The sequence below is a fragment of the Apteryx mantelli genome, unplaced genomic scaffold (assembly GCF_036417845.1).
Source record: "Apteryx mantelli isolate bAptMan1 unplaced genomic scaffold, bAptMan1.hap1 HAP1_SCAFFOLD_122, whole genome shotgun sequence".
In the NCBI taxonomy this organism is placed as follows: domain Eukaryota; kingdom Metazoa; phylum Chordata; class Aves; order Apterygiformes; family Apterygidae; genus Apteryx; species Apteryx mantelli.
The window spans coordinates 271,104-286,027 of record NW_027118478.1 but is presented as its reverse complement, the minus strand read 5'-3'; the positions used below and the strand labels follow the sequence as shown (position 1 = coordinate 286,027).

At 59.3% G+C, this 14,924-nt stretch overlaps 2 protein-coding genes across 2 annotated transcripts; both read left to right on the top strand.

Moving 5' to 3' along the window:
- The first annotated feature begins 183 nt into the window (after positions 1–183).
- LOC136995528 (IgGFc-binding protein-like) lies at positions 184–7,044 on the top strand. The gene is made up of 5 exons (XM_067316797.1): positions 184–1,568; positions 2,401–2,717; positions 3,396–3,957; positions 4,668–5,266; positions 6,271–7,044. Exons 1-5 carry the CDS (start codon positions 392–394, stop codon positions 7,042–7,044), a joined length of 3,429 nt encoding a protein of 1,142 aa, XP_067172898.1. The 5' UTR covers positions 184–391.
- Positions 7,045–7,336: 292 nt separating this feature from the next.
- On the top strand, positions 7,337–13,204 carry LOC136995527 (IgGFc-binding protein-like; the record flags this gene model as incomplete). The annotated part of the gene is made up of 6 exons (XM_067316796.1): positions 7,337–7,936; positions 8,032–8,602; positions 9,099–9,298; positions 10,677–11,057; positions 12,650–12,936; positions 13,060–13,204. Coding segments are annotated over 6 exons (2,046 nt in total), but the record flags the coding sequence as incomplete, so codon positions are not given.
- Positions 13,205–14,924: the final 1,720 nt, after the last annotated feature.

Genomic DNA, 14,924 nt, shown 5'->3' with positions numbered 1-14,924 from the left:
GCTCGGTTGAGGTCGGAAGGGACCTCTGGAGACCTTCTGGCCCAACCCCAGCCCCCCTGGACCTCCCCCATGGGACATGGGAAGCCTTAGAAAGCCCAAGGGCCCCCTCGGAGCTCCTGCGTTTGGCGCGAAACCCACCCCAAAAGCTCAACGGGTCTCACCAATTCACGGATTTTCCTTAAAGCTCTTTATTATCCTCCACCGCCGACGCGAAGTTGGGTGCAGCACCCCGGGTGCGACCTGGGTGCTGCTCCCACACCTACCTTGGGGAGGGCGAAGGCGACGGCGCCCCAAGTCTCCTCTTCTCGGTGCTTCTCCAGGGGCTTCGTACCTTCCCGCCGTGGCCGCGGCGGCCCCGCGCCACCTCGGCCGGGACTTCGCGGTGGCCTTCATGCAGAACGGCTTGCAGCAGACCCTCAGCAGCGACTTCAAGCTGCTCCTCACGGCCTACTCGCCCTCCACGTCCGTCACCATCTCCATGAAGCAGCCCAGGCTGCGCATGACGGTGCAGGCGACGACGGGCCAGACCGTCCTGGTGAAGATCCCGCCGCAGGCCGAGATGGTCGGCAGCAAGGCCTTCGACAACGCCGTGCTGGTGCAGGCCACCAACGACATCTCGGTGCTCATGGTCAACGAGAAGGCCGCCTCGGGCGACACGGCCGTCGTGTACCCCCAGCGCAGCTGGGGCACCGACTACTACGTGGTCACGCCCAACGTGGGCACCGACCGCTACGGCGAGTTCGTCGTGGCCGCCTGGGACGAGCCCACCGCCGTTGAGGTGCACCTCAAAGCCCCCGTGACCTACCAAGGACGCGCTTACCCACGCGGCTCCGTCTTGCCCCTCCAGCTGGAGGCCTTCCAAGCAGCCCAGCTCCAAAGCGCCGCCGACATGTCCGGCACCAGGATCGTGGCCCAGAAACCCGTGGCCGTCTACGCCGGCCACACCTGCTTGGCGAGGTTCACCCAGTGCGACCACCTGGCGGAGCAGCTCCAGCCCGTCTCCAGCTGGGGCAACACGTTCATCGTGCCGCCCTTGCCTTTCAAGGCGCACTCTGACATCGTCTACGTCTCCACCGCCCAGGCGGCTCGCGTGCAGTCCCAACACGGGGCCGCCAGGACCATCCGGGAGCTGCGGCCAGCCCGGTCCACGCTTTATGGACTTCAAGCTCCAAATAGCTTGTACCTCTCCGCTAACGCCGCCGTCCAAGTCATCTTCTTCTCCGACGGAGGCCATGGAGATGCTCTGCCTTACGAGCCCTTCTTCATGACCATCCCCGATGTCTCCAGCTACTGCCACTCCTACGTCATCTTCTCCCAGGACCACTACGACAACTACGCCGTCATGATCGCCAAGACGGAGGAGACGGCCGCGATCAAGCTCAACAAGAGCCCGCTGAGAAACGTGCTGTGGAAGCCGGTGCCGGGCACGGACTACTCCTGGGCCGGCCACCGCTTGGGTGGGCGCTTCGCCATCCACACGGTGGAGAGCGAGGCTTCGCCCTTCGGGCTGCTCAGCGTGGGGCTCGGCGAGCAGAAGACGTACGGCTCGGTGGCGATCTGCGACAGCGGTAAGCTCCCGCCGCCTTCTCCTTTCCTCCTGCAACCCTTGGTTGCACCTCAAGTTGAAAAAAAAACCATATGTAGGAGCCAAAATTTGCTCCTCCGTGCCCAAACCGGGTGTGGGTGGTGCTTCCTCTCCATCTGGCAGCCCCACGGCTGATAGACACCGAGGTTGCACCCGGAAATATATAGCTAAAATGAGCCGACTTGGTCTTGGGCCACCTCCACCCTGCTCCTTCCACCTTCTCCTTTCCTCCTGCCCCATGTTCAAACCCTGGTTGCAACTCAAGTTGAAAAAAACCCATATGTAGGAGCCAAAATTTGCTCCTCCGTGCCCAAACCGGGGGCGGGTGGTGCTTCCTCTCCATCTGGCAGCCCCAAGGCTGATAGACACCGAGGTGGCACCCAGAAAGCCAGGTCTGAAATGAGCTGGCTTGGTCTTGGGCCACCTCCACCCTGCTCCTTCCACCTTCTCCTTTCCTCCTGCCCCATGTTCAAACCCTGGTTGCAACCCAAGATGAAAAAACCCATAGGTAGGAACCAAAACATGTAGGAACCAGGTTTGCACCTGGAAATAAATATCTAAAATGAGTTTTCTTGATCTGAAATGTGGTTTCAGCTAATTTTTGAGGCATTGGGACAGACAGAATCATCCGTCCGCCCTGGTTTTGGCACACTTTCGGATGAGTTTCCTCTGCAGCAAAGGTTTCTCCTCATCGTCTAGAGAAGGCGCCCGTAAAAAGGCGGAGGCTTGCGTGGCCCTACCTCTGCCAGCAAAGTTGTCCACCCCCCTGCCAAAATAAACCCCAAAACGGGTGTTTCTGGGTTTTTCTTTCGCAGATCCCTGCCGGGGAGTGCGATGCCGCGCCAAGGAAACGTGCCAAGTGCAGGACGGGCGGGCCGGCTGCGTGCCCGACTACCTGGGGACCTGCCTGAGGACGCCGGACCTGCAGTACCGCACCTTCGACAGGGCGACCGTCGCCTTCCGCGCCGGCTGTCCCTACACCGTGGCCAAATACTGCGGTGACGAGTCCACCCTGGCGCCCTTCGCCATCAAGGAGACGAAGAGCGAGGGCGGCTCCGAGGGGTGGCTGGCCGGCATCTACGTCTACGGCTACAACATCTCCATCCACAAGGGAGATGACGGCAAAGTCCAGGTGGGTTTTTTTTCCGCTCCTTGGCAGCGTTGTTTTTGGATGAAGCCTTCAGAGAAAAGCAGAAGAGGGTAAAACATGCTGGTAAGTGATATTAAAGCGAAACGAGGAGCAGCAAAACACAGTTTGGCGAAAATTTGGCGCGCTGAAGACAGCGGATGCCTTCTACTGGGCTCTAGATATCTACAGCAGAGGTGTCTCCACCTAAACCACGCTCGCTTTGTGGTTAGTATTAAAGAAGAAGCAATTTAAGGATGCGATTCACCTCGCCAAGTGGAGACGTCTCCTCCAGGCGGAGGTCGGTCTTGTCCTTGGGGGTCGCCCGACTCTATCAGGTCCATGGAGATGGACCCAAGGAGCCTAGGCGAGACCTAAATCTACTTTGCAAGGTTAAGTGAGGCGTCTCCCACCCATAAAAGCAGGCAGCGCAGGGCCAGCCTTTGCATCGATGAGATTTTTTAAGCTCCGGAGTCAACGGAGACAATTTTCCCCTGAAACATCTGGGGTTTTTAACCTCTTCCTCCTGAGGGACGTTGCGTAATTGCGGAGGCCTCCTGGCAAAGTCGCTGCCGCTAATCGCTTCTCCTGGAACGAGACACCGCTTTCGTAACTGCTGTGAGTAAACTCCAAAAAGAACCTCCAAAAAGGGATTTAACCCTTCTCCCGGCCTTTCCTTCCAAGGTGAACGAGCAGCTCGCCAGCCTGCCCACCAGCCTGGAAGCCGGGAAGATCAAAATCTCCCAAAACGAGGGCCGGACCATCCTGCAGACGGACTTCGGGCTGCAGGTGACCTACGACGAAGACCTGGCCCTGATGGTGGCAGTGCCCAGCAGCTACTTTGGGGCCACCTGCGGCCTCTGCGGGAACTTCAACGAGGACGCGGACGACGAGACGACGCTTCCCGACGGCACCCGGGCCTCCAGCGTGGAAGAGTGGGTGGACAGCTGGCGAGATCCCACCTGCTGGGACTACTGCGGCGGGCAGTGTCCCAAATGCGACCGGGAGCAGCGGCGGGTGGTGGGCGACGGCGCTCACTGCGGCATGATGGACACGGCCGCCGAGGGGCCCTTCGCGGCGTGTCGCGCTCGGGTGAGCCCTGAGGACTATGTGGCCCGCTGCATCTTCGAGGTCTGCAGCTCTGGAGGGGACCCCCAGGCTCTGTGCCGGGCGCTGGAGACCTACGCGGCTGCCTGTGAGGAGCACGGAGTTGCCATTACTGGCTGGAAGGAGGCAGCGGGTTGCGGTGAGCTCGGCCAGTTGGGTCCCGGAAGACTTTTGGGGAGGTGGATGGGTGCCCACGTGGGAATTCCCACCTTGCTTTGAACACTCGGCAGATGCCACCTAACTCGATCCCATCAACGTGGCTCCCGTGGGTGACATGAAACCGGGTTAGGATCCCAGTAGCCACCCAAAAATAGCATTTTCCTCTTCCCACCCCCAATTTATCCCCTCCCAGTGTCCCGTTCCTGCAGCATTTTGCTCCCTGTGGTCTCCACGTTCTCAATGGAGAGCAACAGGCAAGTCTACTCCTCCCTACAAATCTCTCCCAGCCACCAAGCGAGGTCCTCCCCAACCTCCTCAGCTCCAAACTCTTCTAGCAAAAGAGCCCTGGAGAGCAACGCCGCCAGCAAATCTCCTCGCCTGTGGGGACGCGGGGACCCTCCCCACCTCCTTGGCTGACACAAGGTCTCTAAAGCCTCATGGAGAAGACCCAGGCTGCTGTTTGCATGCTCAACTGCCCAAAATCCACCTTATCTGGCTTCAGATGTCCATAGCGCAGAGAAAAGTGGGTGGTTTTTCGCTCTAGCCGGCGCCATGGGGTGGTTCAGATGCCCCAAATTCCTGCAGATGCAACGTAGATGTAGATGCGGCCGCACTGAGCCGATGTCTCCGCTGTAGGTGCCTCAAGTTCCCGTATCTAAGTAGAGTTTTATCTCCAATTCCTCCCACCAGCTCGGAGCTGCCCGCAGAACAGCCACTTCGAAGCGTGCGGCACGGCGTGTCCCGCCACGTGCGTGGCTCCGCGGGCGCCTGCATCCTGCGACCGGCCGTGCGCGGAGAGCTGCCAGTGTGACCAAGGCTTCGTCCTCGACGGCGGCGCGTGCGTCCCGGCCGAGAGCTGCGGTTGCGTCCACAACGGCCGCTCCTACAAGGCCGGGCAGGAGTTTTGGGAGGACGGGACCTGCCGCTCCCGCTGCAGATGCGACGCCGGCCGGGGCGAGGTGGTCTGCAAGCAGGCCGCCTGCAAGGTCCACGAGAAGTGCACCACGGCGAACGGCGGCCACCGCTGCGTGGCCAACAAGTACTCCACCTGCATAGGGACCGGCGATCCTCATTACACCACCTTCGACGGGCTGAGGTTCGACTTCCAGGGCACCTGCATCTACCAGTTGGCCGCCCTCTGCGTCGAGCACCCGGAGCTGGTCCCCTTCCGGGTCCTGGTGGAGAACAACAACCGGGGCAGCAAAGCCGTGTCCTTCACCAAGACGGTGACCCTCGAGCTCTACGGCAATGTCATCACCTTGAGCCAGGAGCACCCACGCAAGGTCAAGGTAGGTGGCTGCCGGGGATCCCCGGCGATCGCATGGGGGTAGCAAAGCCGCTGCGTTTGGTGGCAAATCCCCTCTTTTTCTCCAACGCGGGACACGGATCGCTCTGTGGAGGCCCCCCCTTTCTGCCGGCCGTCTCCGGAGGGAGCCCCAAGCAGCTCGTTTGGGTTGAAATGCTTTATTTTTAGACACTTTGCTTGAAGTTCTCCTAAAAAAAGAACAAAAAAAAAATCGTTGCTGGTGCACTGGAAACAGAGCGGTTTTGCTCAAATGGAGCAAAAAAAAAATCCGCCAATAAGAGAAGCAAAATTACTTCCAAGTTCAACAGCGCTCGCTTTGCTCTGATTGCTTTTGTTTTCCTTCCCCCCCCCCTCCCAACACGGCTCTTCTGCTTTATAATTTCTCTCCTCTGGCAGCTGCAAAGTGACTCACGGCCCCCGGAAAAGCTCCAACTCCCTCCTCGCTTAGCGCTGCGCTTAAGTACACGTGCTCCGGCTCAGCCTTTATTGCGCTGAACGATGATGTTGTTTCAAGCCGGCGTAGACTTTAGGTGGGGCAGAATAGTTTTGAGAGCAAATAGCGCCCTGTGACCTCTCCCAAAGTTGTTTTTGCTGTCCGGCTGCCAAACCGAGAAGCTTCCCTTGAAGACCGGTTGTGCATTAAGGGAACTGCAGGTTGGATAACTGTCCGGATTAAGAACCGAGGGGGATTTGGCGGGGTGGGTCGGCACTGGGATATTGGAGATGTAGCTAGACCCTACACTACAGTTTCCATAAAACCTCCCAGATTCCGACTATTCGGTCTTTTCGTTATTCCCCGAAGCCCCGGGAGGTGGCAACCCTCTTGGACAGCCCTTGCATTGGCCCAGAAACCCTCTCCTCGACTTCCACCAGCTGCAAAATGTCTTGCAAAACCCCCACGGCTCCAGCGAGACCTTTGCAACCCAACCGCGATGGGGCTCCACTGGGACATAACCCACTGGTGACCCTCCACGGCCTCTTCCCCAGGTCAACGGCGTCTTCGTGGAGCTGCCGTTCTCCCACGAGGGCCAGTTCACCGTCTACACCAGTGGCGTCCACGGCTTCGTCCGCACTGACTTCGACGTGCGGGTGAGCTTCGACTGGTACAGCTACGCGCGGGTCATCGTGCCCCAAGCCTACGCCGGCGCCGTCTGCGGGCTCTGCGGCAACGCCGACGGCAACACCGGCAACGACTTCGTCACGCCGGACGGGCGCCAGCTGGCCGACCCCGTCCAGTTCGCCGACAGCTGGAAGGTGGCCGACGTCCCCGGCTGCTCGGCCGGTTGCACGGGCAACTGCCCAGTCTGCAACGAGGAGCAGAAGAAACTCTACCGCGGCGATGGCTATTGCGGGGTGCTCGCCCGGGCCGGTGGGCCTTTTGCTGCCTGCCACGCGGCCGTCGACCCCGCGCCCTTCCTCGAGGACTGCGCCTTTGACGCCTGCCAGTACAAGGGCCACCGGGACACCTTGTGCAGCGCCGTCGCCGCCTACGTCACGGCTTGCCAGAGCCAGGGCGTCCAGCTCCAGGAGTGGAGGACGCCGAACTTTTGCAGTGAGTGCGGCCGGAGCGGGTGCAACACCCGCTGCACCACCAAACGCCTCCAAAATTGGGTCCCAAAGCCTCCAAAATTGGGTCCCAAAGCCTCCAAAATTGGGTCCAGCTGCCCCATTTCCAACATCTCCTTCCGGCGACGGGAACGTTTCCTTGCAATCATTTGCTCCTCTCCCTTGGCTGTCCCGGATGTCGATGTGGGCAGATAAACTTGCTGAAGCAGGATTCATTCCTTCTTCATGCAAAAAAAGGCAAAATAAGGCAATGTCGCCCTCCTGAGGGACACAGGTGCTTTGCCACCAAAGATGCCTGCCCCAAGCTCCGTGGTGGCTGCTTTGGTCCTTACCACGAAGCTTCATGGTGGCTGCTTTGGTCTTCACCCTGAAGCTTCACGGCGGCCACTTCGGTTTTCACTCTGAAGCTTCATGGTGGCCACTTTGGTCTTCACCCCGACGCTTTAGGGGTGCAAATCCAAGCAGTTCTTGACGTTCTCCTCCCATTTTTCTCGCAGGCCCCGTGTGCCCCCGTAATTCGCACTACGAGCTCTGTGGGACCGGCTGCCCGGCCACGTGCCGGGGGCCGGCGGCCACCGAGCCTTGCGACACGCCGTGCGCTGAAGGTTGCTTCTGCGATGCCGGCTTCGTGCTGAGCGGGGACGAGTGCGTGGCGGCGGGCGAGTGTGGCTGCGAGCACCGGGGCCACTACTACAAGCTGGGCGAGGACTTCTACGCCGGGCAGTCGTGCCGGGAGAGGTGCCTCTGCCAGCCCGGCGGCGCGGTGGCGTGCCGGGAGACCTCCTGCGGGCCCCACGAGGAGTGCCGGGTGGAGCGCGGGGCGCTGGGGTGCCACGCGGCAGGCTACGGCAGGCTGGTGGTGGCGGGCGACCCTCACCACGTCACCTTCGACGGGCGCGCCTTCCACCTCCGGGGCTCCTGCACCTACGTCTTGGCGCGCCTCTGCAAGACGGACCCTCGGTTGGCCAACTTCTCGGTGCTGCTGGAGAACCACGGTTCCGGCCGGGCCAACGTGGTCCTCATGAAGAAAGTGGTCGTCTCCGTCCATGGCTACACCGTCACCATGGAGCGAGGACGGACGTGGGAGGTCATGGTGAGTCCGGGTGCACCTCTTCCACCATCAGCACGCGCGTGTGAAGCCCACCTCATGCTAAAATAGTCCATCTCTTCCTTTTGGGACAGATGAACGGCGAGCGCTACACGCTGCCGCTGGCCACAGGGGACAACAAGCTGCGGATCAGCCAGGAAGGGACCAACATGGTCCTCGACGCCGCCTCCGGTCTCCAGCTCCTCTACAATGCGGCCTCCTACCTCCTGGTCACCATCCCCAGCAGCTACCAGGGCCGCGTGTGCGGCTTAGGAGGCAACTACAATGGCGAGAAGGACGATGACTTCCAGCTGCCCAACGGGGCCATCACGCAGAGCATGGAGGAGTTCGTGGCCTCCTGGAAGGTTCCCACGGAGGACGGAATGTGCATGGACGGCTGCGGCGTCAACTGTCCCGTGTGCGATGCTACCAAGACGGCTCCTTTCCGCGCCGGGGACTCCTGCGGGCTCATCCGGGACCCGGCGGGACCCTTCGGGACATGCCACCCTCAAGTGAGCCCCGACGAGTATTTCAACCACTGCCTCTACGACATGTGCGCGGCCAATGGCGCCCGCGACACCCTCTGCCAGAGCCTCCAAGCCTACACGGCCGCCTGCCAAGCCGCCGGGGCCAACATTGGCGCCTGGAGAACGGCCTCCTTCTGCCGTAAGTGCCCAATTTGGCCATTTTTCTTTAATTTGGGGGCTGCACCAGAAAGACGCACAAGCGAGGTGGGTAAAATTACACAGGCAGCGTTGCCTTTGGGTTAAAAAAAAAGGCAGAAATGCTTTTAAATGCTCCCCAAAACAAGCTGATTTTCGCTTCGATAACCCGCTGGCTGCCAAAAGTGTCTTGAAAAGACAAAAAATTCCAGCTCGTCACCTCCAAAATGTCACTTCTCATCTCAAATCGTTAGGAAATGGGAGTCCTCCTGCTTTTGCATGGAGGTGACGCGCTCGTATGCAGATGTCCATAGCGCAGGTGACTTTGTTTGGAGCTAGAAGCAGGTTTGGGGCGTTCTGACGTCAACTGGAGCTGTCAGCAATGCCCCAGGGCCCTTGGTTGGACGGTGGTCACTCCCGCCTCCCATCTCCTGGAGGGTTGTCCCTTCCGTCACGCGAAAGCGGCCACCGCGGTGATGACGTTCAACCCTTCCCTCCAGCCCTCTCCTGCCCGCCCCACGGCCACTACGAGCTGTGCACCCGCTCGTGCGACTTCACCTGCGCCAGTCTCTCTGTCGCGGCCCCTTGCGGCCAGAGGTGCTTCGAGGGCTGCCAGTGCGATGATGGCTACCTCTTCGACGGGGCGGCCTGCGTCTCCGTGGAGCGCTGCGGCTGCATGCACCAGGGGCGGTACCTCAAGGTGAGGCTCAGGTCGCTTCGTCTGAGGACATGTGGCTTGGAGGATGCTGGGCTTGGAGGACGCGAGGCTTGGAGGATCCATGGCTTGGACAATGCATGGCTTGGAGGACATGTGACTTGGAGTTTCATGGCTTGGAGAATGTGTGGCTTGGAGTCTCATGGCTTGGAGGACATGTGGCTTGGAGCATGCAGGGCTTGGAGCATGCAGGGCTTGGAGGAGGCATGGCTTGGAGGATGTGTGGCTTGGAGGATGTGTGGCCTGGAGCATACAGGGCTTGGAGGACACTTGGCTTGGAGAACACTTGGGGCTTGGATGATGTGGGATTTGGAGGGGACACAGCTTGGAGGACACATGGGGCTTGGAGGACGCGGGTTTGGAGGACGCAGGGCTTGGAGGATGTGGGGTTTGGAGCTTCATGGCTTGGAGGACATGGGATTTGGAGGACACAGCTTGGAGGACACGTGGGCTTGGAGGACGCAGGGCTTGGAGGACGCAGGCTTGGAGGATGCGCGGCTTGGAGAATGCGTGGCTTGGAGGATGCGTGGCTTGGAGGACATGTGGCTTGGAGCTTCATGGCTTGGTGGACACGTGGCTTGGGACGTGGGGCTTAGATGATGCATGTCTTGGACAATGCATGGCTTGGAGGACGGGTGGCTTGGAGGACACATGACTTGGAGGATGCGTGGCTTGGAGGGGAGAACGCGGAGCTTGGAGGACACATGGCTTGGATGATGCATGGCTTGGAGGACACGTGGCTTGGAGCCTCATGGCTTGGAGAACACGTGGCTTGGAGGATGTGTGGCTTGGAGCATACAGGGCTTGGAGCACACAGGGCTTGGAGAACACTTGGGGCTTGGATGATGTGGGATTTGGAGGACACAGCTTGAAGGACACTTGGGGCTTGGAGGACGCAGGGTTTGGAGGATGGGTGGCTTGGAGGATGCGTGGCTTGGAGGATGTGTGGCTTGGAGCTTCACAGCTTGGTGGACATGTGGCTTGGGATGTGGGGCTTAGATGATGCATGGCTTGGACAATGTATGGCTTGGAGGACAGGTGGCTTGGAGGACACATGACTTGGATGATGCATGGCTTGGAGGGGAGGACGTTGGGGCTTGGAGGACACATGGCTTGGATGATGCATGGCTTGGACGATACATGGCTTGGAGGACACGTGGCTTGGAGGACACCTATATCCAAACAATCTCCTAAATTGCTTCGCTTGCTTGTTAACGACGACGAGGGCCGTTAATCCACGGCATGACACCAACTCCACCTCATTCACCTTCCGTGGAGCCTTCCTCTCCTCGGGCCTCATCTCCCTCCTCAACGGGCAGCAGATCGCCCAGGTCCCCGCCGCAGCAGCTCCTTCCTCTTGCAGGCCGCCGAGACCGTGCTCTCCAACAACTGCACCACCCGCTGCACCTGCCACCCGTCCCAGGGCCTCGCGTGTGAGGAGACCCGCTGCGGCCCGGAGGAGACGTGCGCCGCGAGGGACGGCACGTGGCGGTGCGTCCAGCGGGAAGGACAGTGCCGGCTGTCCCCCGGGGCCACCATGAGCACCTTCGACGGTGCCACCGGGCGGCTGCCGGGCAGCGGCACCTACAAGGTGGCGGCGCTGTGCGACGAGCGCTCGCCCGCCTGGTTCAAGGTGGTGGTGGAGGTGGGCGAGTGCCGGGGCGACGGGGTCCCCGCCGGCGCCGCCCTCTTCGTCTTCTTCCGCGACGCCCTCGTCACCCTCAACGCCGACATGGAGGCCTGGGTAAGCGGGTGGTGGGCGCCCCGGACGCCTGGGTCCCTCCCCCGGGTGGTTGGGTCCCCTTGGAGGGTGGGGTGGGACAGGCAGGCTTGGATGACTGGGACCTCCCCCCACATTCCTGGGACCCACCTGGAGTCCTGGGTGCCTCCCTGGAGACCTGGGTCCCTCCTGGACTCTTGGGTCCCCCTGGACGCCTGGGACCCTCCCAGATTCTTGGGACCTTCACAGACTCCTGGGTCCAACCTGGACTCCTGGGTCCCTCCTGGACTCCTGGGACCCTCCCAGACTCCTGGGACCCTCATGGACTCTTGGGTCCCCCACAGATGCCTGGGACCCTCCTGCACTTCTGGGACCTTCCCAGATGCCTGGGTCCTCCCTGGACTCCTGGGACCCTCCCTGGAGACCTGGGTCCCTCCTGGACTCTTGGGTCCCCCCCGGACGCCTGGGACCCTCCCGCACTCCTGGGACCTTCCCGGATGCCTGGGTCCCCCCTGGACTCCTGGGACCCTCCCAGATTCTTGGGACCTTCACAGACTCCAGGACCCTCCCAGATTCTTGGGACCTTCACAGACTCCTGGGACCCTCCCAGATTCTTGGGACCTCCTCAGACTCCTGGGACCCTCCCAGATTCTTGGGACCTTCACAGACTCCTGGGTCCAACCTAGACTCCTGGGCCCAACCTGGACTCCTGGGACCCTCACAGACTCCTGGGACCCACCCTGGACTCCTGGGACCCTCCCAGACTCCTGGGTCCCTCCCGGATGCCTGGGACTCTCCTGGACTCCTGGGTCCCTCCTCAATACCTGGGATGCCCCTGGACACTTGGGACCCCCCTCAAGCTCCTGGGTCCCTCCTGGACTCCTGGAACCTTCCCCTGGGTCTCTCCTGCACTCCTGGGTCTCCCCCTGGACTCCTGGGCCCACTCCGGACTCCTCGGACCCTCCCGGGTGTCCTAACCTCAGCTCTAAGGCTTCCTCGTGAGAGCAAAAGAGCCGCCGTCGGGCTCATCCCCTCTTAGGGTCGGCGTCCACCGTGGTCCAGCTCGGTCCCAGCTCCTCTTCAGTGACCGGCGCAGATTTCTATATTGAATTTGCAAGAGATGGTGCAATTCTTTGCCATTTGCAATTGTAATTTGCAAAAGACGTTGCAATTCTTTGCCATTAGCCGTTGCAATTTGCAACGTAGCTTGCAATCGTTTGCCGTTTACAATACACGTTGCAAGTCTTTGCCGCTTGCGGTTGCAGCCCGCGACACGTATTGCAATGACTTGCACCTTCCTATTGCAACTTCCAACATACATTGCAATAATGTGCAATTGCAATTTGCAAGATGCATTGCAATTCTTTGCCATGTGCAATTGCCGTTTGCAAGACGTTGCAATTCTTTGCCATTTGCGATTGCAATTTGCAATATATATTGAATATCGCAGCTGCAGTGGGGACGTCTGCGGGGAACTAAAGCCGAGAGCCTGGGTGGGATCTATCTCACCTTGCTTTAGGGACCCTTGTCCAAGGCAATTGCTTTAGGTGGCTTTTTGTCCCAGTGCAAAACCCAACGGCGACCTCTTGCATCCCCACATCCATCCGTCTCTCCAGGTGAACGGGATTTTCACGCGCCCGCCGGCCACCGTTTCCGAAGCCATCTCGCTGAGCGCGGCGGCGGGCAACGTCACCATCTCCCACTCCTCCGGCCTCCAGGTGCTCTTCAGCCCCAGCGGCGAGGTGACGGTGACCGTCGGCGCCCACCTGGCTGGCCGGCTCTGCGCCCCCTGCGGTGACTTCAACGGCGACGCCGGAAATGACCTGATGCTGCCTGACGGCCGGGCTGCCCGCAGCCTCGCCGAGGTGGTGGACGCCTGGAGAGCCAAGGACTTCGCCGGATGGTGAGTGCCGTCCCCCTCCAAACCCCCCCCCCCCCGCGACGCTACTTTTCCGCAAACCAGAGGGCAAAGAACGACCTCCGGGTCCGGCAAGGGCGTCTCCATCTTCTCTGGTTTTGTCCACAGCGACTGATGCACAAAACCGAGGAAATTACGCCCGTAAGTGGCTCGTCCCACCTTCGCATTCCCACCTCGCGCTACGAATTCGGCTGGATGAACCCTCCCTATTAAATTCCCCCCTCCCCGAGTCGGGTTTTTCCCACGCTGAGGCGCGGACCAGCGATGGGACGACCGGTAGAGACGTGCGCATGGAGAGCAGACATCCAATACGTTGGCTTTGCCCTAAAACGCCCGTAAAAGAGTCGCGTTTCGGCCCTAATCCAGAAGGTCACTTTGCCGAAAAAGGGAACGCGAGCCACGATCTAGCAGAAATAAGTAGCTCGGCGCTGTTTTGCGGGGTCTCTTCCACTTCGCTCTCCTGATCCCCATGAGAAGCAACCAGGGGCAAAATAATGGGGCTAAAACAGGCAGATTTGGTCCTTCTCGACCTCAATATCCAAAGAAATAGTGAAATTGGGGCTGGTCCACCACGACTAGGTGGTCACCAGTGGGACGTCTCAGCCCAAGGGTGGTGGGATTTGTGTTGCCTGGAGAGCTGTCTTCATTTAGACCTCAAAAGTTGGAGCGAAGCTCTACGGGTGGCCCATGTAGCTCATGGAGATAAGTAGATATTTGGGGAGAAGCACATGGATAAGGAAATCTGGCGATGCCCAAAGCCTTCTACTGGGAATAGGGTGATCCCGGAGGACCTCCCTCAGCTAGGAAGCGTGGCGTTAGGTCTGGGCTCTTCCCCTTCTCCGTTGGGTTCCTTCATTGTCTCTAGGCAGGCTGCTGCTTTTCTTATCTTCAACGTTGGCTCCTCCTGCTGTCCGTGTAACTTCTTTATCCCTCCGGCTTGAACGGGCTCCGGAGCCCCCTTTTACTTATCTAAGTCAAAGTTCACAGCCTGACGCCTAAGGCTGCAGCAAATTCGGCTACTAACGCTAAGCGAGTTCTGCTAAGCGATGAATTCGAGACAGCTTCGGTCCGATATTCTCTAACAGTCCTGCCTTCGTTTTTATCAAGCATCCCTGCGAATATGGCAAGCAGAGCTCTCGAAGCCTTTTTTTTAAGAGCTTCAAGTCCTTATTAGATCTTCGTCCCATGCTTGCGGTCTGCTTAACACGAGCCTGGCACCGTGGCCGTCCTAGGGTTCTTCGACCGCAGGTTGGGAGGAGCAGCACTGTCAGTGTTTGGAATAGCAACATGAGCACAACGCTTCTGCCTGCCACCCCGTGAGGTGCGTGCTGTCCCAGTCACTCGGATCAACAGTGCTAAGAGTAGCGCGGCGTTCCACTTCATTTTCTTCTTCTCATCAGTGCGAGAGGACTTTCAGGAATTACTCATTTAGTTATTCACCGCTCGTTTAACATGAGAACAGTGTATCCAATTTTCCTTTCCTAAAACTTTAGCAGCGAAATAAGAGCTTAATAAGACAGCATAAAGCCCGTCCCATTTAGGTTCTAACTTGCATTTTCATAAAAATGCTTTAACTCAGACTTCATCCCCAGGCTGTATGTTGTGCACTTGTATTTCGGGTGGTGTAGACTGATACCATTGAGCATATTTTTTAAGATTTTCAAACCTTTTTTGCATCCCTAGAACATACTGGGTTAGCCGTTCATCTCTGTCCAGCAGGCTGGTCTTAGCCGGGATATAAGTTCCTGGTAGAGCCAACTGATGCCCAAATAAGACTTCTGCTGGGGATAATCCTACTGGTTGTCTAGGGGTTGTTCTCATTTCCCACAGCACTAAGTTTAAGGCGTTAGGCCATTTGAGACTTGTCCGTGTACACACCCGTGCTAACTTGTTTTTAATAGTTCTGTTCATTCTCTCAGTTTGTCCTCAAGACTGGGCATGATGAGGTGTGTACAACTCTCCATGAATTCCTA

Coding starts and splice junctions, on each gene's coding strand:
- LOC136995528 (XM_067316797.1), top strand. CDS start 392: ATGCAGAACGGCTTGCAGCAGACCCTCAGCAGCGACTTCAAGCTGCTC. Junction 1,569..2,400: donor GGTGGCGATCTGCGACAGCG/GTAAGCTCCCGC, acceptor TTTCTTTCGCAG/ATCCCTGCCGGGGAGTGCGA. Junction 3,958..4,667: donor GAAGGAGGCAGCGGGTTGCG/GTGAGCTCGGCC, acceptor TCCTCCCACCAG/CTCGGAGCTGCCCGCAGAAC.